General features: G+C 42.5%; 1 protein-coding gene across 1 annotated transcript in view; it reads left to right on the forward strand.

The window, feature by feature from the left end:
- The window catches only part of TBX15 (T-box transcription factor 15), a 96,951-nt gene that overhangs the window by 34,570 nt on the left and 38,472 nt on the right, over positions 1–23,909 (forward strand). Inside the window, exon 2 of the mRNA XM_087757757.1 lies at positions 22,825–23,038. Within this exon, the coding sequence (XP_087613883.1) occupies positions 22,825–23,038 (214 nt within the window). The remainder of the gene's footprint in view (positions 1–22,824; positions 23,039–23,909) is intronic.

Here is a 23,909-nt window from a genome sequence, read left to right on the forward strand (position 1 = left end):
AAAAAGGATTGTAATCATCAAAATGAAACAGGGAATTAGACATAGTTTCTATTATGAAACAATAATAAAACCTCTTTGAAACACTTCCACTTTTACAAAATTGCATTTTCTGAAGAAAAACTATTTAATCATCATTCTTTGACCAGCTTCAGTTAAAGTTTCATTTTACCATCACTTTCTCAACTGGACTAGAACAGCAAAGAGTCAAGAAAAATGCTAGTAACTTGTATTACTAAATTAGCCTTCTAAATTGAACTTCCAGCCTCCTTGCTGCCTTCCTTCTTGCAACGGATCCTTCGTTGCAGGTACGAATGCACGGACCCACCCCCCTGCGCCCCCCACCACCATCCTGGTCTTGCTTGATGACGTGAGCTTCGTGTCATGGTCTACGTCCGTCTCCACCTTCCGGTGCGTGCAGCCTTGTAAGGCACTGTGGTTATAGGCTTCTCCTCAAGAAACTGATGTTAGAGGACTGTGGGACCCAGCTAAGCCTTCTGCTGGCAGTCCCTTAACCTCCTCTGACCAAGAGGTATTGGTGGACAAGAAAACAGGGGAGAAACAATGTGGACCACAATAAATTCTGTTGTTACTGTTCATTTTGTGTAAGGCACCGTGATTCACCCTCTCCCTGCTATCAGGGGAACTTTGAAGGCTATGCAAAATGTTTTCTCCTGTTCCTCTGCTGGATTAATGGCTGCAAAAGCTGCGGCAGCTGACCAGTTTTCATCCCTGGGTTCCTGTGAGTGCTTTCTGATATTGGAGGCTTCTGTTGGTGGAGAAGAGAGAGGTTGTACCTCAGTTTGGGGCCAAAATGATATGACAGTGGTTTCATACTGTCATCTGTTCTCTTACACGTTGTCTTTGCATGTCTTCCAAATAAATCCATAATGGTTTCTACAAGATAGCAGGGCAAGTCCTGGCTTTGGCTGTCTGAGTAGGTCCATTGCAAGGTCCTCTGCAAGAGCTTCCTAATTTGAGATAGAGGTGTAGAAATATTTTTCTCCAGTATATTACACCAACGAGCTGGTTCTCCTTTGGTTTGCTGCCTGACCTATACCTGTGCTGAAGGAAAGTGCAATGGAGAATAATTAGAAATCTCTAGTATCACTGTAAATGAGGAAAAATGCTATTGAAGTTGATAGATCTAACTGTTGTGACTGAGAAGAGAACTGGAGTTACTTTGCGCTAAGTTAAATGCACACAAAGAAATACAGTGGTAGGTTACGATTCAATATTAGAGGAGTTTCATAGATTTCCTGCATAATCCAGCCTGTGTGGCTTTGTGCCCACCTGAACGTGGTTGTCTGTTTCATGCCATGTGGGCACCTCACAGGAGTATAGAAATTATACCTAGGGGGCACCGGGAAGCTGTGCAAACCATTTAGCAGTGTCAGAGTAATTTCTGAATTTCAGCTTGACTTGCATTTTCCATAGTTTGTTTTGCTTTCATGTTTTTATGCCTTTCTAACGTCCTTTTAATGTCTTTACTTTGTTTTACTATTTGCTCTATGCTTTTTTTAAGCTGTGCTGTTATAGCTCTTTACTGTCTTTTCCTCTCTTAATCTCTTCTCGCACCGATCTCTTTAGCTTTCTCCCCTTCGCCTTTTTCTGTGCGTTCTCCCCTTTCTGACTGCTGTGCAACCTGCAGTGTTTCTATCTGTTTCCTCTGAAAACACGTGGACTCAGGACAGTCTTAAGAGTTTTGGAGGGGGAATATGAGCCATCAGATCTTTTAGGGCATCCTACAATCAAAGCCTTAATTTCAGTAAATAAAAAGGATTGTAGCCTTTCCTGTGGCAGGAGAGGTGGCTCCTGAGTGTTTGCATTGGCTTCCAAGCCACATAGGAAATTCTTGAGAATGTTTTCAGTGATTCAATTTGTTGGTTAGTAAGTCTGCAGTCACCGAATTATTTTGTGTATGTGTGGGCAGATGTTCTCTTTTTGCTTTATTTTTTTCCCTTTTCCTTTATTTTATTACCTCTCTGGCTTTTCGTTTTTATTTTTCTTTTCCCTTCCCTTAAATTATTTTTCTCCCCATAACACCACCACATCATCTTTTTCCAGGTCCTTTTCATCTTGCTTCTTCTACCCTTTTTCTCCTTGTATTCTTCTTGCTCTTATTGTCCCTATCATACTTTGCTTGCTCCATTTAAAACTACTGAGAGCAGAGAGCCCCAGGCCTCTAAGGAACAGGTTTTAATGATATTAAAAATTAAAATTTGGTATGTTCAGCTTAGGAGGTCTGAAGGTTACCTTTCTTGAGACAGTAACTGAATCGGACCTAAAATCTACCTGCATTTCTCCTATAATGGTCCCTGCTGGATGCTCTGACTTTAGGAGCAGACTGAAGTGACTGTTTGCTTTGCTAAGCGCTCAGGTAGCACACAGCCTCAGAGAGCATCGGCGGCTGCCGCTTGCCATTGCCTATGGCAAGGAGATGGGGAAGTGTGAAGGGATCCAGGCTGGGAGAAGGGATCTGCTGCCCAGGCTCCTCCTGTCCACGGCGGCTTTCAGATCTCTTTTCCCTGGGAACGTGGCTTCTTGCTTCCCCACCTGGGAGAGCCCTGTGCAGGGTGGGATGTCCTTTCTCAGTGAAACATATGGGTGTGAAAGCTATTGAACTGCTGCTAGCGTTAACAAGGTGAAACTGTTTAAAGTTATGTGGTGGATCTACCTGCTATAAAGCCGATAGTGGTGCTGTAAGCGATAACTTGAGGTGGTTTGTGCAAGTCCTCAGGCACCATCGGTGACCCCGACTCAGCCTTCTGTGTGAGGGTTTCGTGTTTGTACAAGAAGGCAGACTGGCTGATGGTGAATGTAAATGAATTTACTGCTACTTTGAGGTAGCAACTGTGAATTAATCATAGCCCCTGTGAAGGAATGGCTCAGATCTGAGCAATTCTGGTAAGCATGATTCAGCTTGGACTTCCCCAGGGTGCACAGCCAAGCACGGGCACAGTGAAATAGTCCCGGCAGGGGTTTGAGAACACTGTATGTAAGTAGATGTGTGTGTCTTTGCTCTTGGGCATGTGTAACCCTTGTGTAAGACCCCTCAAACCAACCTTGGTCTAAAATAAGTGAGAAATTGCTTGAGCTCATTGAAGAAGCTGGAATATAAGAGTTTTCTGTGACAAATTCTGCATAGAATTGCTTTAAACTGTATGCAGAAATTAAAGCATTTATTGGGATCTGCACTAAAACATGTCTGTGCTACCACAGAGGTTTTTGCTTTCTGGTGGTTTGTACTATCAAGGCAACCATGCTGCCTCATGAAGTTTGAAAGCTCTGTTCATTCTTAGGCAGACTGTGCTGCCTGTATGACTGATTTGTATGAACTGTAATTGGCTTTTTGCTCAAGAGCTGTACGTTTCTGGCAGATTCTTTTGAGTGTTTTGCAAACCTTTGAAATAAAAAGCTGTGGAATATTTGAGTGCATAAATAAATGGGAGGAAATCACATGCAGTAAATCACCAGGAGTGCATAGACAGTCTAAGGATTGTGAAAGAAATAAAGTGTGAAATAGCAATGATACAGTAAAGGAGATATAATAAAATCAGAAAAAACAGTGTGTCAGGTGCTAAGCAGCCTGAAGGCTGCTTTGCTCCATTCCAACAGCTCAGTATAGCAGTTAAACAAACATTTTATAGCTGGAGGTACACATACTCTAGTTCCTCTGAAGCTGAGTGCTGTGCCACTCTCGCTGTGAGGGTGAAATAGTAGCACACAGTCCTTGCACCGGCAGTCTGCGGGACTCCTTCACTGGGGCAGTGTGTGGGGATGGGACAGAAGCGGTATTCACTGCATGTAGGTTTTTGTGTTCGGAGTTCCTGCTTAGTTCCCTGCCAGTTCCCAAGCTCCTCTGTCCAGTCCTGTCTACAGCAAGAGTGGGGAGACCACAAAGGGGTGCTGAAGACTGTGGAGCATCTCCTAACTTAATTGAGGCAACCAGGCAGTTATCCTTACCTTTTAAATACATTGCCTCCTACAAGCAAATATTGGGTTTCATGCATTAGTGGAATGTCACAGGAAATTAGGCATTACAGGCAAAAAATGCAGGGGAAAAACTTATAAGTTTGGTCTCAGCTCTGACCCCTGGTGCCTGTGCGTTACAGCGTGGCCCCAGCACCACTGTACTTAATTTGTTAATTAATGAGACAAAGTGACGTATTTTTTGCAGCTGATCTCCTTCACTCACAATTGCTAGTGTGCATGTGTGTTTATGGAAACTATGCTTAAACCGCACTGAAGGAGTTTAATTACAGGGACATCGTTATGCCAGAGCATTTTCCCCATGAGATGACATTGATCAGTTCAGTGGGTGACGGTGGTGAGCTCAGCTGAACTGTAGCTGTTCCCAAGGCTTTCGGTGGGGGCAAGTCTGAAGGAAGAGTTGGAGGGAGAAGAATCACCTGGCTGTGTAAATGTTTTCTCCCATGTGTGAAAGGTGCCATAGGAGAAGTCACAGGGATGCTGAGATCTGTAGCACCTCTGTAGCCGGGAATAACTGCTGGCACTGAGAGCCTTTCAGTGTCTGCTGGGGGGCTGGGGGGAGGACAGAAAAGGCTCAGCAGGTCCTTGAAAGGAAAAGATTTTTCATTTTTGTACGATGTAGTAGAAAAAGGGAAAAGAGTGGAGGGATGTGATACTGCAGGGGGGTCAGGTGACAAGATGGGAAGTTTATCCTTGCAATGGTTTTTTACACCAATGTAACTGTGGCAAGGCTGTGTTAGGTCCCAGAAGAAATGATATTGCAGTAGACAAGATGCCGGTACTCACAAGTCTTCTCAATACTGGTGCTGACAAATCTTACAGATTTATCATAAAAAAGTACAGGTTTTGCTCATGCTGCATCAGGTTCACAATGCAGAGACAGGCTACTGGCTGAACATGGTTTTTAAGGAACCAAGTAAAAGAGAAAGGACTGCTCAGAGCTGTGTAGAGAAATGTGTTATGCAGAAAACCCAGAGGAAGCTCCAGTTCTCCTTATGAGCCTGGGTCTCACACCTCTAGGTATGGGTAATCTTTGGTAATGGCTCATCACATATCTCACTGGCAGGGTGGGCACCTGGCAGAGTTGGAAATAAAATGAGGTGTCTGTCCTAGCAAAGTTCAGTCTCATTCTTTTTTCATGCAGTCTTCCAGAACGAGCCTTTCAGAGAAGACCTTTCCTTTTGTTTAGTTATCTTCTTGCCTAATAGCCAGTAGTACTGTGTATCACTCTCTGCAAGGTGACTTACACATGGCCTTTCTTGATGCTTCTATCACTGTTACATGAAAAGCAGCTGATTCTTTAGCTCAGATATAGACCTGAGACTTTTTTTTCCCATCTAGAGGCTTCCCTTGAACTCTTGACTGGCAGTCTTTATGGGACTTTATTATATTTGCTCATTTTGGTGTTAAATGCTAGACCAGAGGTAGAAACTAAAAATTTGATGGCCATGATTTTTGACTGGTAGTTTAATGCTTCGGTCATTACAAAATGTAGCATTGGCCTGTTCATATAATGAGTAGCAACATACCTCTTACCTACTACTTGCTCTCCTGTATGTTTTTCCCTAAAATATTTTTGTGTCATAAACCCATGAATGTTGTGCTAGGTGTTTTATTTGTAAGTGTGCAGTTTTTGTTTAAAGCTAAGGGGGTGCCAAACAGAGCATTTGGTCCTGAAGATGATGCTGTCTGTTATGCAGAGAGAACAGAAGACCATTTGGGTACGCTCTTAAGATCTCAGCTTTGGTTCGGTTGATTTTTTTCCAGAAAACTAATCTCAGTTTTGAAGATGTAGCATTAGCACCAACAGGCCTTTAGAAGATAGCTAGTGGTTTACAGAGTCTTTCAGCACCAGACCAGGATCTGGGTCAAGCCCAGCTCAGGGTGTATAACAGTTATCCCCAACTTCATGGATGCACAGTGGTCCCTCTTTAAGATGAGTTTGGTGAGTCTCAGTTCCTCCTCCTACTGCACAAACTGGCTGCTCAGTCTTGTTCTCTGCAGCAGAGATGTTCTCTTTCTGTGTGCTTCTTGGGTGTTTAGCATAATGATTGCCTGAGTAAAGGTAGACCTTTATATAAGAGCTCCTACCAGGGCCAAAATTGCTCCATGGCAGATGTAATGCTTACAGAAAGCTATTCCCACCAGCCATTTTACAGCATTTGAATCTCTGACCTGGTAAATGATGAATATTTTGTGAGGTAGGCTAGGTAAACTATGTTAGGGAAAAGCTTTGGAGGGTGAATTCTAAGGGTGAATTTTTAATATATTTTTCTCCCAGTCAGATGATGTTTTCTCTTGGGTACCTCACGGGTAGGATTGGGACACTTATTGGGTGTCAGAGCAGAGGTGTGTTGTTGCTGAGGAGAAGGCTTGTGGTGGACCTCCAAACAAAGCTTTGTGTGGACGTGCCGAAGTCTGTTGAGAAAGACTTTGAAATTTGATTTGCATGAGTTTCATAAAGGAGGAGGAGCCTTGCAAAACAACAACTAAACAGTGCCTTTACTGAATGGCAGGAGCAGCTGTCTTGTAGTGCTTTCTGGTACACATTCTTCTTTTCTCTCTCAATGTGTACCTGACAACACTTATTGCTGAATAATGGATTAGGTGCAAGGTAGCAAGGGAAAAGCATAATGCCACATTCAGCAGTGGAGCGTGACCGGCTGGTTGCAGGAAGGATGTGCTGATGCCAGTGCCCCATGCTACATGCAGGAGAAAACCATGGTCTTTCTTGGGGTGAGGGAATGCTCTTTATCACAGCCTTTCCTGAAGGAGGGGATGGCTGTGGCTCAGGTTTCAACGGGGGGGACAGCGGGTGCCTCCTGTTTGTGCCATGGAGGGGGGAGCGCTCTGCCACCTGTCCCTCCAAGGAGTGCTGCATGGCCACTTGCTGCTTGAAACACAGGGGACCTGAGCAGTACAGGTTTTGGGGGTGTAAGGGTGGATGAGTGCGGTGGAGGTGGGTAGGAAGGAGGGGTTGGTGGGTGGGATGGAGATGGGTGGGACGCCATAGGTTGCCCTAGAAATATCCTTCACAGGACACTTGCTTTGTACTCCAAGGGCTTCTCTGCATAGGAGGTTCTTACTGAATTTTTTTGATTGCCGATCAGTGTAAGGTATCCTTCACTCAAGAAAAAAACAAAAGGAGCATGATGCTTGCTACCTAAGTAACGCAAAAGTATCCATGGCCTATAAGTCCATGTGGAGATGCCTCACTGGATTTAGAAACAGCAGAGTTATTACACAAAGTATGTCTCATAGATGTGACCTTCTCCATTCCTCCCACTCAGTAAACAGTGGAATCGGTTATTCTCCAAGTGTGTCTTCCCTGCAAGAAAGGCACGTTTTAACAGTAAGATACATAAAAGGAAGTTAGCTGTCTTTCTCTAAAATACTTGGTATAATGAGCTTGTGAGGGGGTTGCCCCAGTTGCAGAGAAAGTAAGAGAGAGGCAGAGGATGTAATAGATGTAATGTTGGATTTGCTTTGCTGCCTTCTGGGGGAAACTCATTGCTCCTATTTTCCAGTTAGGCCGCCAAAGTGCATTAGTTTACCTTTCTGTAAACATCCTAGCTTGTTTTAGCAGTAAAAAGATACCTGTGGCTGCAAAACTGGCATTTTGCAAAGACACCTTGAGATTCAGCTATGGAAATAGCCATTTAATTTCAGCCAGCCACTTTTACTTTATTTTCTTTTATTTTTTTCCTCTATGCCTCAGTGGAACTCTCCTGCAACTCCACTGTGTTGTTAGTGAGGAGTGTTGTGAGACATGCTGTCTGCTCAGAGCTAGGAGAAGAAGGAGTCTGCAGATGGGTGAAAGGCTTTTTAGTACTGGTTTCTTTACAACTAAACACTAAGATTTAAACAAAGAACAGACTCTCCAGCCAGGATTCTGGGTGCCTCATGCAACAAAAGGTATCCTGTTGAAACAGCCCCGCATTTTTGTATTATGTTCATATTTTCCTCCAAACATGAAATGGAAGTGGGCAAGCAAGCTGCTGAGATGGGTTAAGAGGTCCTTGCTTACCTGGCACACAGAGTGGGAAGTCGGCTCATCTGCTTGAGCAGATCAGACCTGCAGCCAGCAGTAGAAAGCGAGACTGTCTGACAAGAGCTGTGGAAAGGGAGGGAAAGAGTTGTATGGCACTGAGGACATCAGTTTGGCTCACTGTCATTCCTTCTGCTGGGGCATTTTGTGAGAAGGTGTAAGGTACAGGGTTGTAATGCTTCCTGCACTGTCATCTCTTTACAGCATTCAGTGTCAAGAAGCGAATTCCAGTAAGCTGTCCTAATCCCCAGCCTCTTCCTTCTCCTTTCTTACTCTGTACATTTGTTTAACTTCTGTTTTATCCTTGTTTTCTTCCCTTCCCTCCCTCCTTTCCCTGCCTTCCATAATGCATCTCACTGAAGAGCAGCCCAGCTGCTTTTCAGACCCCGCTGGGCTGCAGGGTGGAAGGGGTGGGCCACAGATTCGCTTTGAAGCATCACTGTGGGGCTTCGCAACTGTACTAGGAGAGGAAATTGCTGCCTCCTCCTGTAGCCACATGGTCAAGCTCAGCAGCATTAGAGACAAGCTTGGGCTGCTTTTCGCATCAGATTTTACCACACAAGAAGAAGGCGACAGAAGTATGATTGAAGGGACGGTGAAGAGATGGGGAGAAAAGTACATTGCTTTGAAACGAAACTGTATTTCCTTCTCTTTCCCCTCATGAGAACTGGTGGATCTCTTATTAGTTTAGTGCTTCTCTCTGACCACTGCATGCTGTGGAATGGGAAGGGCTGAAAGGAACTTGTGAGCCACAGATGGCAGCATTTCAGCAGTAAGGAGGGCATGGGAGGATGCACAAAAGCACGAGAGGTAATAAATTAAGTGATGAAATAATATGTTTAGAGGCCCAATAAGGGATGTGCTAATTGGCTGCTTGTGCACTTATACCCCGCTCATAATGAAACCCCAGTGACAATTAAAACTCTGCTTTGCCTCTCTGCTCTTCCTGAGCTGACCAGTAAGATAAATCTACAGCAGCGTCTGGGAAGGATGTGAGTGATCATCCATATATCAGAAAGTCACAAGCTTTTTCATTAAGACCTTTCCCATGGAATATGCTGAATGGTAACAAGCACTGGTAGGACTGGTAGATACCTGGATTCTTGGTCTGTTGGTGTCCATGGGCGTCTTTCCATCTCTAGGCTCTAGCGTGAATGATTTTGACCTTCCGTTCTGTGTATTTTCTGCAGTGGTACGCTATCAGTTTTCTCTGTGCCGCTGTTGCTTGTGATGGAAACCTCTAAGTGCAGGAGGAGTGTCTCAGTGTGCAAGCTCCAATGCTGGACAGCAGAGTGAGGTTGAACAGGGCTTTTTGGGAGGCACAAGGAGACAGCAAAATCAATGCGTTATCTGTTTATTAATGAAATGATTAATGATACCATCACTACATTTACCCTTCGATTCCATAGTGAACAGCACAGTGAGATACGTTGAACAAATCACATCATTCAGAGCTGATATTGCAAGAGCCCAGAACCTTGAGAAGTTGCTGTTGTATTAAAGTATATTAGTTTAGCTGTCAGGGATTTTTGCACACTTGAGATCTGGAAACTTGATTATTTTAAACTCATATCCTGGAAGCTAAAGTAGAAGTCAATGGTGATGTAAATTCTTGTTGTTTTCTACTTCAAAAATATATGGAGTATTTGCATTCTTACCTGTAGTCGAGATTGAAAATTTTGAGAATTTTACAGATTTCCTTTCCACATGTAAAATTGTCATCCTCATTTTCTAACCAGAACTTCTAAAGTAATTCAGTAGAATGCATCACGTTTCTTCTTTTCATCTGCAGTAAGATACAGCAAGCCATTCTTTCTACTGTCAAAAAACCTAACTTTTTTAGAGACATGATTGGAAAAAACCTCAGCTCAAAATATGCATGTAATTTTCCAAGCGTAGTACAGGCTTTTAAAGGTTTTAAAAGAATGGATTACGAAATAGTTTAGTTCTGCATGGTTGAAAATGTGTGGGTATTCATACACACAGAAAATTACTAGCCCTGTTTTTGACATCCATAAAAGATGCTACCTGAGGTCACAGAAGCCAACAGGTTTGGGAGGTCACTGCGGATGCATTGACATGGCTGGTGGGGGAATCGGGCAAACCTGAGACCTTTGCAACTTCAATGCTTCCAGACTGTGTACTTTCTGGCATATTTTGCTGTAAGGTATAGTTCGCTGAGAACATCACAGTGGGGCATCCCATTGTTTCCAGTGCACTGAACTGAGAGCCAGGCAGGCACAAGCATTCTGAATTAAAGCATTTTTCATAAAATACCAAACACAAGCTATCAGAAGTTTTTGCCCACATTCTCCTTGAATGTATCTTTTAGATTAGATGTGGATGAGAGAAATGAAGGAAAAAAAGACTGGAAATTTCCAACATCCAGAAATGTTGAATTATGCAAGTATCAATTTTACTGTTAAGCAGTGGGATGCTTTTAAGTTAACAGATATCTGGATATTTGGATGTGATTCTTCATTTCCTTTTATCAGTTTTATTCTGGCCTGAATTCTAGCCAGAAAGTGGAAAAGTGAGCCTCATAGCAGATAAGGGCATGTAGGCACACGTGCAGGTATGACTGAGAAATAGATATGTATATCTGTATGCACATTATGTGCAACATCTGTGAAATGTTTAAGTCAAGAGCCATTCGTGCCCTGTTATTCAGAAGGGACTAAATGTATGCTTTAAGAGCAAGTGCAAGTGCTTGGTTATATTTCTGCGTGTGTGTGTGTGTGTGTGTGTGTGTGTGTGAATGCCAGGTTAAGAGCACATGCTTCTTTCAGTGAAGTGGAAAAGGTTATGCACCTCTTCAGTGGATGTATAGATGAAGTGTTTGTGAGTTTTGTAAAGATGAATGAAGTTCATGGAGTTATTATAGTTAGCTTGTGATCGCCAGATGTTGGAGTAGGTGTGTGCATGCATGCTGGTGCATCTGTTGTTTGGATAATAGGATATACACATGTGGGACAACTGTGCAGTATAGGTGTTATTACACTCGGGACCATAGCTTCAGCAGGCGTAAATCAGGGTGGCTCAGTGGAAGGCAACGAAATCCAGCAGCGTGCGCTTCCTGGAATCAGTACGTGTGACTGCATGCAGGGATTTTGACGTGTGGGATTGCGGTTGGCAGAGTGTGTCAGGATGTGACTTTGGGAGCTTGAGCTGAAGACAGTTAGTAAAAGAAAAGAGAAAAAGCCAAGCCACAAATAGACATCCAAGGAGCATGGATGCTAAGGGAAAAGGAAAGAATACATGCACTGAGACTGATCCTCCAGGCTAAGCCACCAGTTTTGTGCTGCTCTTTCTCTGTTCAAGTGCATGGAAGCTGTGGGATTTTAGAATACTGATCTTTTACATAATTCAGTTGCTGGCAACGTCTGCATTAACAAGTTACGCAGCCTGACAGGAGCAGACCTGCAGGGTGAAATGGTTGGTGTTCAAGATCTGATGTTCAGGCTGTCCAGACTGTCTGACTTCTGAGTAGGGTTAATTTAATTTAATTGCTGCGGTGGAGCTGGGGAGGGCCTGGAATCTCTCTCAGCCATGACCTCATTCCTTGTTGCACTGCTGCTCCGTAGGGGAACAGCTTATACCTGCTGTTGTGCCACCTCTGAGCATGGGCATGAAGCTTGTGCTCTTCTGTCCCCCGTCCCTTCCTCATCCTGCCTGTCTGCTTGATCGAGGAGGAACGTAGCTCAGCGTCTCCTTCCTCTGCTGTACGTGAAATGGGAGTCTCTAGCTACAGGGCTTCCTCATGCCCTGGTTGCTAAATGCGGCCACAGCCTGGCTCTCATTGAAGCATTGTCTTTGTATGCGCTGCCTAGAATTGCATGGGGTTATTTTGTCTGGTCAAATGACATAGTGTGGAAGTCCACTCATCTGTCCTTTCTTACGCCTAGGTCTCTTTCAGCATCCCCTTTCCTGTCTTCTGTCAACTACAGCTGCTCTTGATGCGCTACCTACATCAATCTTTCAGCTCATCTGGGCAGTGGTTTAATTATTAAGATGTTCTTAAACATCAGTGCCTGGCACCACTCCCTGGATGTGGAGTGAAGCATCAGCTTTTGCAACTTTGAAAACTTTTACAGTTTTAACGCTTTCTATGAATAACTTCATCCTAAGCATGGTTCACTTTTGCAAGTTGCCCGATTATTTTGAAGTTGTTAAGATAATAGTTTCAAATTGATACGAGGTACATTCTTGGTTGTAGTTGAAGGGGAGATTCCATTTATGGCTTGGCATGTGTGTCTGATATTTCAGATTTCTAATTAAATTGTTTTTGTGTGACACGGTTGCCTTTCATAGCACAGGCTGGATTGAAGTTCCTAACGCAACCTTTCCAAGTCCATGCACCATATTCACATAATGCAGTGCTGTAACCTATTCAGTCTCTCGTGGTTCTGTCCTCCGTGAACTCATACCAACTCCATCCCCTGTTCTGTCACTTTTAAAAATAATTTTTAATGTGCCTGGCTCAGTCGTGAAACACTAGAAGTTAAAAAAATCAGCACTGTGCTCAGGTGCTTCTGGAGAATCTTTCCGCTCAACCCTACCTGCGTGGCTACGTAGTCAGAGGCAGGAAAACTGGCTGGTTTGGATGCAAGTTGGTTGTATGTGAAGCAAATGAAAGGAAGAATATGTTTATCACTTGTGAAAAATGCCCCAGGCTCATTGTTTAGTAAAAACATCTGGCCCCTCTGCAGAGGTGATCAAAACAGCAAACAGAACATTAGGCTGCAAGAAACTTCCCGATGGAAAGTACCATTGAAAATACTATAATTTCTGCTATGTGAGCCAGTGGCAGATCACTGATTTAAAAGCCAAATACATTTTTAAGAATTCAATCCCATACATATATTTACGTGTCTTTGTGTGTGTGTGTGCGCCTGCATGTATGTAATAAAAAAAGAACAGATTCAGAGAGCAAGCAATTAAAATGTTTAGAGTCAAGGAGAAGCTTTGTTATGAATAAAATCTGAAAGGATTTGGATTACAGTCAAGAAGTTTAGACAGAGGGCAATCAAAATTGTACCAGGGCAGATAGTCTTCCAAAGTCTGTTCAGAAAGGGAGGTGGGGGGTCTGAAGGACAGCTTGGCTAATGTAGCATGTGGATGAAAAAAATGTAGTTTAATGATTTGTTGAACTATTACAAATCCAAACATCAGTTCAACAGGACTAGTCTGATAATTACTGTTTTCCCAAAAGAAAATTGTCAATTGTGAACAAAACGAACAATTTAAACTTGAAACTTCAGCTTAATGGAGCTGCATGTTCTTGTAAAACCATTCCCATGGAAATTTCCTAATGATTTCCTTTCGAAATGGTTTCATTTAGAAAGGAAATACGAGCAATATGTAGAGTGGTATTTATCTCGTTATAACACTGCAGCAAATGAACTCTCATACTAAACAGGCAATGCATTTTAAAGTGAAAAAGGACTCTTTCTCTTCTTGCGTGTGGAGTTACACGGTGGAACTCACCGCCATGTGACAGCAGCGCCAAGAGCTCAGTAGGACTCAGGAAAGGGTTGGACATTTCTTGTTATTAAGATGCCAGCTGGCTCCCTGATACTGCTGTCACGATAGCCACCATGGTATAGGGAAACATATGTAATGTCTCTTTTCCTGTGGTTTGTAGGCCACCAAATATCAGCTTGCAAATATTTAAAATGTTAATCTTCATTTATTTGAGCTGCGTTCATACCTACAAAAAGATGTCAATATTTTCTGGACATCACAGACATTTTAAATTTCTCAGCAATTTCACATTGGTCTCAGAGAAAATAGATACCTCTGCAGCATTAATCTTGTGTCATGTTTTTCTTTTTTTCCGAATGATTTTTTTTTTTCTGGCTGGCAGAGAGCAGTCCAAGCCGCAGAATCCAGAAACAGACTGTCCCAGAGCTTGTGCCCGCTCCCATCAGGGAAGGGCCTGCCACAGAGCTGGGATCTAGTTTCAAACTCCTGCACAATTTGTGGTTATTTAGAGCCAACATTTTGGTTTAGGCTGGTCTCTAAATATTTGTTGTATGGTTTTATTTATAAGAATAATGACTCTATGTTTACGGGCTACAGCATATAATGCATCTAATGCCTGGTCTCTTATTTTTTTTAGCTTTCCTTAACTTTCAAGTGCGTTTCCACTCTTTAATTTTACACAAACTCTTGGACACTGGCCAGACAAATTCTTTGTAGTCTGTACAGTTCAGGATCTTGGCCAGATTAAAGTTGTCATCAATTTCACCTCCCTCTTCTTTTAATAACATCCCACTTTCTCCCTAGTCCTTCTCATGTTTTTAAAGGTTGCCGTTCTCTGTGTTCTTCTGCTTTTTCTTGAATATTATGCTTTTTTATTTTATCTCATGATTTAACTGAATCTTATTTTTCTGCATTCTCTTTTTATAGTCCTTCACCATTTTCAGTATGGGCTTTCTGAATATTTGTTCCTGAGCAGTCTTTTTGTGAGGCTGTGCTGGTGATTCCTTGTCCTTGACTGACAGCTGCAGAGAATCTCCTCAGGGAATTTTAGGAATCTATTGGGTTCTTCTACACTGAAATTTCAAGTTGCATTTTCCTCAAAGCTAGTCTGACATACTGAGGACCCAAGCTATTTTTTGCTTTCTGGGAGACAATAATACAACATCAAACACTGAGTCCAAGGTTAGCTACTTCAGTGGGGTTTGTTCTTCTGGAATGTGATTGCCAGAAGCCTCTGCTGGGGGAAGGTTTTGCTTATAAAATACTTTTAAGCAAACAAGTTACCTGAATCCAGAGACGGGAGAGTTTATAGAACAGGTTTTTGGCTGACATCTGTTTGATGGAATATTTTTAGTTGTGATGGATAGTCTAAAGCACAGACTGATGATTTGCAGGCAGTTTTCCTGAGAGAATATGGTAGGATTGGGTATGAAGTCTACAAAAAGTCCTATGCTGTGACGCTACTCAGAACACTCTTGGTCACCTAGCTTACACTTCTGTAACGAGAATTCGTGTTTGCCAAGGATGACTTCAGAGCCCAGCAGCCAGCATCTCCATTTTTAGTTGATGCAGCTCGAAACTGGAGCCGGTCTCTTGAATGCCTGGTCCTAAACCGTATGTTGGCAAAACGTGGAAGCTTTCTTTTTCGCAGTATTCTTAAAAAATACAATAGATTGTGAGATAAAAAATCACTTTAAAGTTTAACTGTGGCTGATATTCTTTCTCCTGGCTGGAGCAGGAGTTAACTTTTGAGGGCAAACCCCCAGGGCTAAGTATACTAGTAAACTCCAGCTGCTTTGTACTTCTTTGCCAATACTGAGAAGCCATAAACCCAATTTAACTTGCTGGTGAAACCAGGTTTACAGCTGTTTTGCATTGGTGGAGTGGAGCAGAGCAGCTGGAGCATACCAGTGAATCAGGGTGATTTTTTTCTTTGCTGGGTCTTGTGTCCCTTTGTTGAGTCTTACATGGAATAGGCAGAGGCAGTCAGTTCTTGGCAGTGCCCAGTCAAGTTGATGCAAGACTTGCATTTAGAGCCAAAGCCACCGTGTTTTTTGGTCTTTGTGTTTGCTTTGATATTCTTCTACTAGTTGTGTTTGCCATGGGGATATAGATGTGTAATAATTCCATGTCATACTGGCCTTATACTTAGTCTTTGTTTTGGTAAGGGCAGCCATCAGCTTAAGCGTATTTTATAAGCTTTGCTGGCTCAAGTCATCCTATGAAAACACCTTATAAAACTATAATTCAGGAGGATGAAGAAGTCTTTGAGGTTAAAGTGTCAGAGGAATTCTTCACTTCTGAATCAGCTTGTCTCTCATTGATCTAACTTCTGACTGTATCAGGTCTCTTTCTTTATCTGTCTGTGCCACATTTTCCCACCCATACAATGTCTTCTAGTTTTGTCTTTTTGAGCCTTGCTGATATTAATGCCATTTTGTCCTCCTGTTGTTTCATAAAAGTGACTTAGGCTGGAAATTAATTACTTGAATGCTTCTTTTGGCTGTCTGAGATTGCAATGCAGCATAAGTATAGATGAAGTTCTCAGTCTGGACAAGCTTGTACTGTTTCCAGATCAGTAAATCCTGATATTGGTTGCAAATTGTAGTCACTAATGTAATAATAATAATACATATTATTGGACAATAGACTAGATGATCTTTAAAAGGTCCCTTCCGACCCAAACCATTCTATGACTCTGCTATCAGTAATAAACAGGTTACAAATTCTAGCTGTTTGTAGTTGATAATGGGCCTAATGTTGGAAGAAGGCACAATTAACATAGTAGCGTATGCGAATGAACGGAAAACAGTTCAGGTAGATAAGACAATATATAAGAACACCTGCAGAACTATCTTTGTGTTATTTGTTGTGTGCAGCATGTGCATATGGTTACAATCACCTGGGAAGTGTTTCGAAACCTTTGACTACAGCAAGAGCAATTGCCGGATCAGCTGCGTAAAATGCAACCATGTTAATCTGAAAGGCTCTGTTGAACTCCAGCCTGCTTCACCTCTGCTGCTCCTGCTGTCTTTGCCACAGCTGGACTTCTTGTGTAATTTTGAAGTTACTGAGGTCTTTGTTTTAGCTTCTGCCCGAGTATTAGTTATCGGGGGAAAACAGTTGTATACCTGAAGTAGTTGCACCAGCAGCCATCACACCATGGCCAGATGATCTTCCACTCTTCCAAACTGTTTGGACTTGGTGACTTTCTGTTCTTGCACTTTCATAGGGTTGAGACATTTTGTATCTGGATTCCAGTAATGTCACACTGCTATGTACATGGTTCCTATGCTGCTGATTTTGTGGGGTGGCGGTAGCCAGTTTGAAAATTAGAAATCTAAAAAGAGCCATGAGACCTGTCTGCAACCAGCAGCAAAAGCAAGGTGTCTGCTCTGTTACTTTCAGCTGCATTCATAGGGGAAAAAAAAGTGACATCCTCCAAATTTTCTCTGCCCATGCATGTCGAGGATTTTGTACCTTCTTTGTAGTCTGCAGACCCTGATTGCCAGCACATCAACCGCAGGGGAGAGGGAAGGACCACCTGTTGCACTAAATGTTCATGAACCTTGCAAACAAAAATAAACAGCAAAAAAAAACCCAAACCCTAACAGCTTGTAACAGCTGCCACATTCCACCCAAGAGAAATCTTTATGCTGATGGAATCTGACAGGATCTACATTAGATATCTACACATATGCAAATAAAAGAAAAAGAAAAAAAGTAAAAAAGTAAAAAAGAAAAAAGGGAAAGAGAATAAGTCTTTTGGGCTCCTCTGGGTAGATGGCGTTTTATGTATATAAGGCTTTTGTCATTGTTCTCATTCCTGTAATTTACTTTTTTGATACCTTGGAGTAAAACATTTGTTGAGTGCATAAGCTGCATGATATGGCCAAGGACTAAACTGAGCTCTTTTTGTTTTATTAGTTAAATAAAGGGAGCAGTATCCCTGCTGTTCTCCAGCTGCAGAGAAAATTCTGCTGAAGATCCATGTATGAAGTTGCTTAGAAAATTAGTCATTTAATGTCTCACATGCCAGTTTGCCTCTTGTACCAGACAGATGAAAAAGCAGGGAATATACACGAGGAATGCTAGGCAGCTGAGTTGTAGAAAGAAGTCAGGCAGTAGCAGCTCGCTGTTTTGTGTAAGAGGGCTCTGATCCCAGGACATGTAGTGCTGGTGCAGGAAGCCGGTTAAGGTTATTTTCCATCATCGTGGGGCACTCAGTGGGGATGCTGACCTTGTAGTCACCATGCTTGTGAGAATGGTGTTTTCCTTCCTATCTGCCAACAAGAAGCCTGGGAATTTGTGGATCAAAAGAAATTATGAGCTGAGGATTTCCAGAGCGATCTGGAGATAGTAGGAATGGGAAAGGGATTAAGAAAGAAAAAATCTGACCTAGTTTAATGTTGCTCTGTAATCTCAGCAATGGCCATGGTGTCCCTGGGAGCTCTGAAAGTGACCCTGTGGTCTTGTTGGTAGGCTCAAAGGTTGCTGAAAGTGCTGAGAAATTTCCTCTCCTCCAGGTCCAACACTGTCAAACTGCAGTAGCTGGACACGTGGTCAGCGTGGTAAGAAGGGATGATAGGAAGCCATCCCACAGGGTAGTAGAAAGGGAACAGCCTTTTTGCAAGTGGCAGTGAAAGAGAGCTATGCTTCAGGCCGCAGAGAGTTTTTTTGCACATGAACTCATGGATCTTCTCCATGAACTTTTCAGTAGTGTCACATCGGATAGTTTTGAGCTCCTTGAAACACAATGCTTGCAAGAGCCTGTTTGTTTTTGACTGATCCCATGGTCAAAAACACTTGGTCAGCCTGTTTGTCCAGGCAAGCTGCCTGTAACAAGGTACGGTATTTTAGGAACTTTTCTCTGTATTGTCTCTGGGGAGAACATCTTAGTCTGGAGGAGTTAAGCATTGGTATTCCCCTGTGGTCACCAGGTCCTTCTCCACACAGATCAAAATATCTGTGTTTTCTTCTGGCTACACATCACTCCAGAGAACAGCAGAAATAATCAGTGGAAACATCAGAAAAAAGAACATAAGGAAGGAGCAAGAGTGGAAATGGATGGTTTTAGACGAGATTTGCAAGAAGGGGGAAGTGAAAGAGGCAGAGTGATACGAACTGTGCAGTCAGCAGGAGCTTTGGAGATGCTCACCTCAATAGCTATGGTGCAGCAGGAAGGGCCCTTCTTCAAGCAGACAGGTGAGGGGATGAACCTTGTAGAGAAAAGTAGGTAAGATCAGAAAGTGCAAGTTCATGGGTGTCCGTAAAAGCAACGAGGAATGTTTTGACCAGAGGCTGTCTCAACTGAAAGCTCCATGGAATACTGTCGGTTTAGAAACCTCAACTGCATCTACTCCCACTTTTGCTAGTTGCCAGCAATGGATGAGCTTGGTTTTGAAGTATCCTTTCTCAAGGACTGTACTCTACCCTAGCAAGAGAAAAACATAAAACTATTTTAATTGCTGCTTGCCTAACATATGCCAGAAGTGGCATGGATTGCAACCTAACATGGCACCAGAGAACCAGCATTCCTATGGTAGTAGCCTGAGAAGGTTTCCTAACTCTGAAAGGAAGCCGCTGCATGGGGCGTCTGCATTTCCCTGTGGCTGGACCTTGAATTCAGCATGTGGGCTTTTGTATAAGGCACCCCTTTAAGGAAATGCAAATAATCTTATCCTGTCACTTTGGAGCTAGAGGAAATTATGGGAAGCTTACTTTCTGCAGAAATCCTTCTGTTTGACCTTCAGTCAGACACAATACGTATTACCAGCCAGAATCTGCACCTCAGGGTGGTCATGGCACGTTCTATTTTGTTGGAGCTTCAGGAGCTATTCCCTAATTCCCCTCTGCTTACACTAACATCAAGTAGAAGTAATGTCTCCGAGTTTAGCAAAGTTGCACCCCATTGAAGCTGGCGCATGAGGAAAACCAAGCTCCCAGTTTGAATGCCAGAAGAAAACTCAGATCTTCTTCCTGTCTTGTTTCATTGTGAGCAAGTATGTGCAGCAGAGTGGCTTGAGCTGTGCTAGATGCCAGCCTCCACAATTAATTACTACATATTGAGACTGATTCACCCTGCGCTCCTCTGTATGTTGCTTGCTTGCAGATGTCTCCTGGGTAATTCAGAATCCTAACACATGTAGAGAACTCTAGTTAAGAGTCACAGAGTCTTACAGCGCTAGATGTCATTAGGGATGATTTTCCTATGTCAGATGCACTTAACTTCCCCTGAATTCCATGGGTCTGGCATGAACTCAGTGTCTCCAACTGGATAACACCATTCAGGAGGGCTTAGCTCAGGAAAGGCTGAAGAAAACACAAAACCCATCTAAGTGCCTACTGAGACTGAAGTGAGAGCAGCAACACTAATGACTCTCCCTCTCCCATTTCCAAAATTGGAGGAAGGAGAGGTGCTTGCTGTTCTGTGCGCTAATTTGGGGGTAATAATAGATCATATTTCAGGGCACAAATTTTTGTGATGGCACAAAATAATAGTCCTTGGAAGAAAAAAAATTCTTTTCTCCATTATGTGGTACTGCATGGTGGGGTAGATACTGGCTTATCAGTAATTAGTCAATTCCTTTTGCAATTTTTGATTTGTGGCAGCATGGCAAATTATATCAAAGGTTGTGGCTCTCCTTCCACTTCCATCATTGTCAAAAAAGCCCTCCAAAAGTCTGTAAAGTCAGGGGAATGATATCAGCACAAGATCAGTGACAGGGGGCTTAAGCCTCTGATATTTGATTTTCTGCAGCATGCAATTCCAGTCAATTCCCAGGGATCCCCAAGGCTCCAGCCACATGCCCAGTTTGAAAGGCTGTCCAGGAAATGCTGGAATGATGTGGGGGTAACCTCCAGCCAAGTGCCATCTGTTGGCCATTTACCATACTGCTTCAGAGGATGCCCAGAGTTTCTGAGTGCCTGAACCAAGCACAGATGATGTGGCCTAAACCAGTCTCTTTAGATTCAAACCTGCAGTTTAGTACCTCATTTCGGGAGGAGGACTCCATAATAGAAGTTTTCCCTAGGTCCAGTCTCTTCAGACTCTCAGTGTATTTTACCTTTACTTCCTTAGGACCTCAAAGAAGATGTAAGACTTTTGGTTAGTGGTTCAGCACACAAGTAGATATACAAAAAGGTCTTACTGTGATTTGTGAAGCATACTCTTGCTTTTTATTGAAGGATGACGTGATTAACCTTCACTAGGAGAATAAATGTCCTAAAGATAGTGACCCCTGCTCAGGCTTACCCTCTCCAACCCTTTGAGGTAGAATAATTTGATTGATTCTCTGTCTTGTTGTCACAGAACCCCAGCAGGTTATCTCATATTATCTTGGATCAGCTTGTGTCTAGGATATCAGTTTGGGGTGTAGTACTGGTCTCCATGTAACAATCCTCTGTTGCTAGCTTTGTGCTACTCCTTTAGAGGGATGGACCTGTTATTGCTTCAACCCAACTTGGAAGTCAATGACAGACATAAAGGACTCCATATTCAGAATGGATTGGGAGCAGTACCTACCGGACCTTTCTAATGTCCTACAGAATTTCTGCATTGTACTGGGAGATTGTCTAAATCATTGGCAAAGTTTACTGAAAATGTCCTTCAAGCAAGACGTTCACTATCCAATGACATATCACCTAGGGCTCTCACAGAAGATAAATGCTTCCTGATGGCACTTGGGACTGGAAGTTTCTCATATGCTATCAGCTAAACAGTTTATGTCCATGCCACTGCAGCAGTATGAATTTTCCAGAAATGTTTCCATGTGGCAGGAGGTGGGGCTGGTGGTTCTGCAGGTGGCATCTTCAGCCTCAGCCTCTTCTTAACTATAGCCCTCTGCACTGATGTGCGAGCTGCTCCAGGAGACACTGTCTCTCGGAAAAACTGTACATCTGAGACTCAGCCTGTATGACCTCAGGGATATTAAGGAGTTTCTGGCATTTGCTTGGTATGGAAGGAATCTTAGCTGGGGTGATTTCATCACATTTTTAACACATATTGTTACTTTTTGTCTCCTTAAATTTCCCCTGCAGACAGAGATATCTCTTTCTTTCTTAAAGTGCAGAGAATATATATAAATAGCTGTTTTATTCCTTCACTAGAGTGCTTGTACTTATGTGATCACTGAGGACACTCTAAAGTATTGCTTATGTACCTTCTTTGAAATCCACAGAGCTCTTCTTGAGCCATTTGACTGAGTGCTTCACATCACTTTATTCCTCTGTCAATCACCTGTATAATACTAGTGCCAATTTCTTAAAAATCAGGTTCAAAACATAAACACATTGCTTTGCAGAATGTATTCCGAATTATTTTGATGTGATGTGAGCGTGCACCCTGTTGCAAACTAACACTGCTATTTGCAAAATTCCATCTTAGCCCTACCATATGAGAACTAGGACCATATGTATACCATACCTACCTAATACATACATGAGATATTTTTGCAAAGAAATGGCCATCTGACTCAACATGCCAACCTGGACTTTTCAACTAGTCCAACCTCACTTCTTTGTTTGTTTGCTTATTTTTTGAGCAAGCCGCCTGCTTCTTCTCCTCCCCCCTAAAGAGAGGTGGTTGTCTTATGTGCTCTTTTCTGCAGTTTGCTTCAATTGCTTTCCTTGGTAACATATTCCATATGTTTACTATCTCCCCTTTTTTGTCCTTCAGTAGCCTAGAGCATTTTCCTCACCAAAGCTGCATGGTTATTTTCCCAGGAAATATCATTGTTCCAAAAAAGATATTATAGGAGCAAATAAAACACATTTCTAAAATGGTGCTGCCAAATAGCAAAATAAAAAAATGCTCATTATTTTTGATGACAAGGATATTAAAAGGAAAAAAAATGCGTTGTTTAAAAATAACCAACTCTTCAATAGTAGTGTGGGAGGATATTCAATTAAATGGAATGTATTTTTCCAGTGAGCCCATCTAATCTTGGATTGAAACTATGGGTTGAATTAATTTTTTTTTCATTTCTATTTTTTTAATCTATATTTTGTCCTCCATTCCCAGCATTGTTTGTTACTATTTATATTTTATGTTGAGGGTCACTTTTTTTTCAGCTGTTTCTAAAACTTTACAAAAATGCCAGATGTCATGTTGGAAACCCAAAGCCCCAAATCAGGCCATAAATCACAACAAACCATAAATATATATGTGGTTTTATATGTATATATATAAAAGACCATTGTACTGTTCTTTAGCACTTCCCTTGTTGGCTTTCCTCTTCCTGCCCTCTACCACTTGAAGCAGGTAGAACTGAAGTGTCTTACCTGGCGTGTTTACTTTGCAGACTCGGAGCAGAGCACTGGATCAGACACAGAGGTGCTGGCAGAAAGGACGTCCTGCTCATTTGGCTCCCATTCTGACCTTACATCTGGTGGCTCAGGCCCTCAGCCTCCTCCACCTTCATCCATGGAAGAGATCCAGGTAGAGCTGCAGTGTGCTGACCTCTGGAAAAGATTTCATGACATTGGGACAGAGATGATCATCACGAAAGCAGGCAGGTAAGACATCTCTGGCTTTTTGTCTAGGTAAAAAAACCCAAAAAATCATAACAAAACAAATTAATTTTTTTTTTTGAAGAAAGAAACCCTTTTTTTTTTCTTCTTGATAAGCCAAAGGAATAAATATGCAGGAAAAATTAAATGGCTGCTAGGGTTTTACAGCTGTATCTTCTACTAGCTTTCTTAAGACAGGTAAAGTTGTTTCATATTACTGCTCGAATCAGTGGCTCCAAAGGAGAACTGGCAGGAAACTGTTGAGGATAGTCTTTCCTTTGAGCAAATAAATCAGGAAATGATCATTGTACTGTTGCCTGTACTGAATTTAAGAAGAGTTATGAATTTGGGGGTAAGCCATTTGAGTTTCCTTTCAAGTTCCCATAGCACTTCATGAGCCAGTTGATTTAATCTCAAATATAGTGAAATTCAAACTCACCTTTGCGCCAAATGAACGTCTTCCTGCAATTCTAAATAGATAAAATGTTAATGACTTCCTGCATAAAAAATGTGCAGGCTTAATGTCTCCCTCTGCTATTGCAACTGATACCACGTCAGCTGAGCTTAGGAAGAGCCACTAATAAGCCAGATTTTTGTTAAAAGAAAAACTCACCCTGCCATGCTGTTATCCAAGGGTCAGATCTTCACTGCTGTCCGCTATTAAAAAAATGGCTAGAAATCTGTTTGCCAAAACACAACTTGAAGCTAGCCGTAAATTTCTAGATCCCTCAAACTGGGATTTTTAGCCACGTTTGCATTAACGTAATGTTCCTTGGTTCCAACTGATGAGGTTTTTAATTCCGATTAACGCGGTGGAGCCGGGAGTCAGCACCCTGGACAGGGCCCGTTACAGCGAACGGGCCCCGTGCCCGTCCCG

Source organism: Nipponia nippon, unplaced genomic scaffold (assembly GCF_047370975.1).
Source record: "Nipponia nippon isolate SJK-2023a ecotype South Korea unplaced genomic scaffold, ASM4737097v1 scaffold_2, whole genome shotgun sequence".
Classification (NCBI taxonomy): domain Eukaryota; kingdom Metazoa; phylum Chordata; class Aves; order Pelecaniformes; family Threskiornithidae; genus Nipponia; species Nipponia nippon.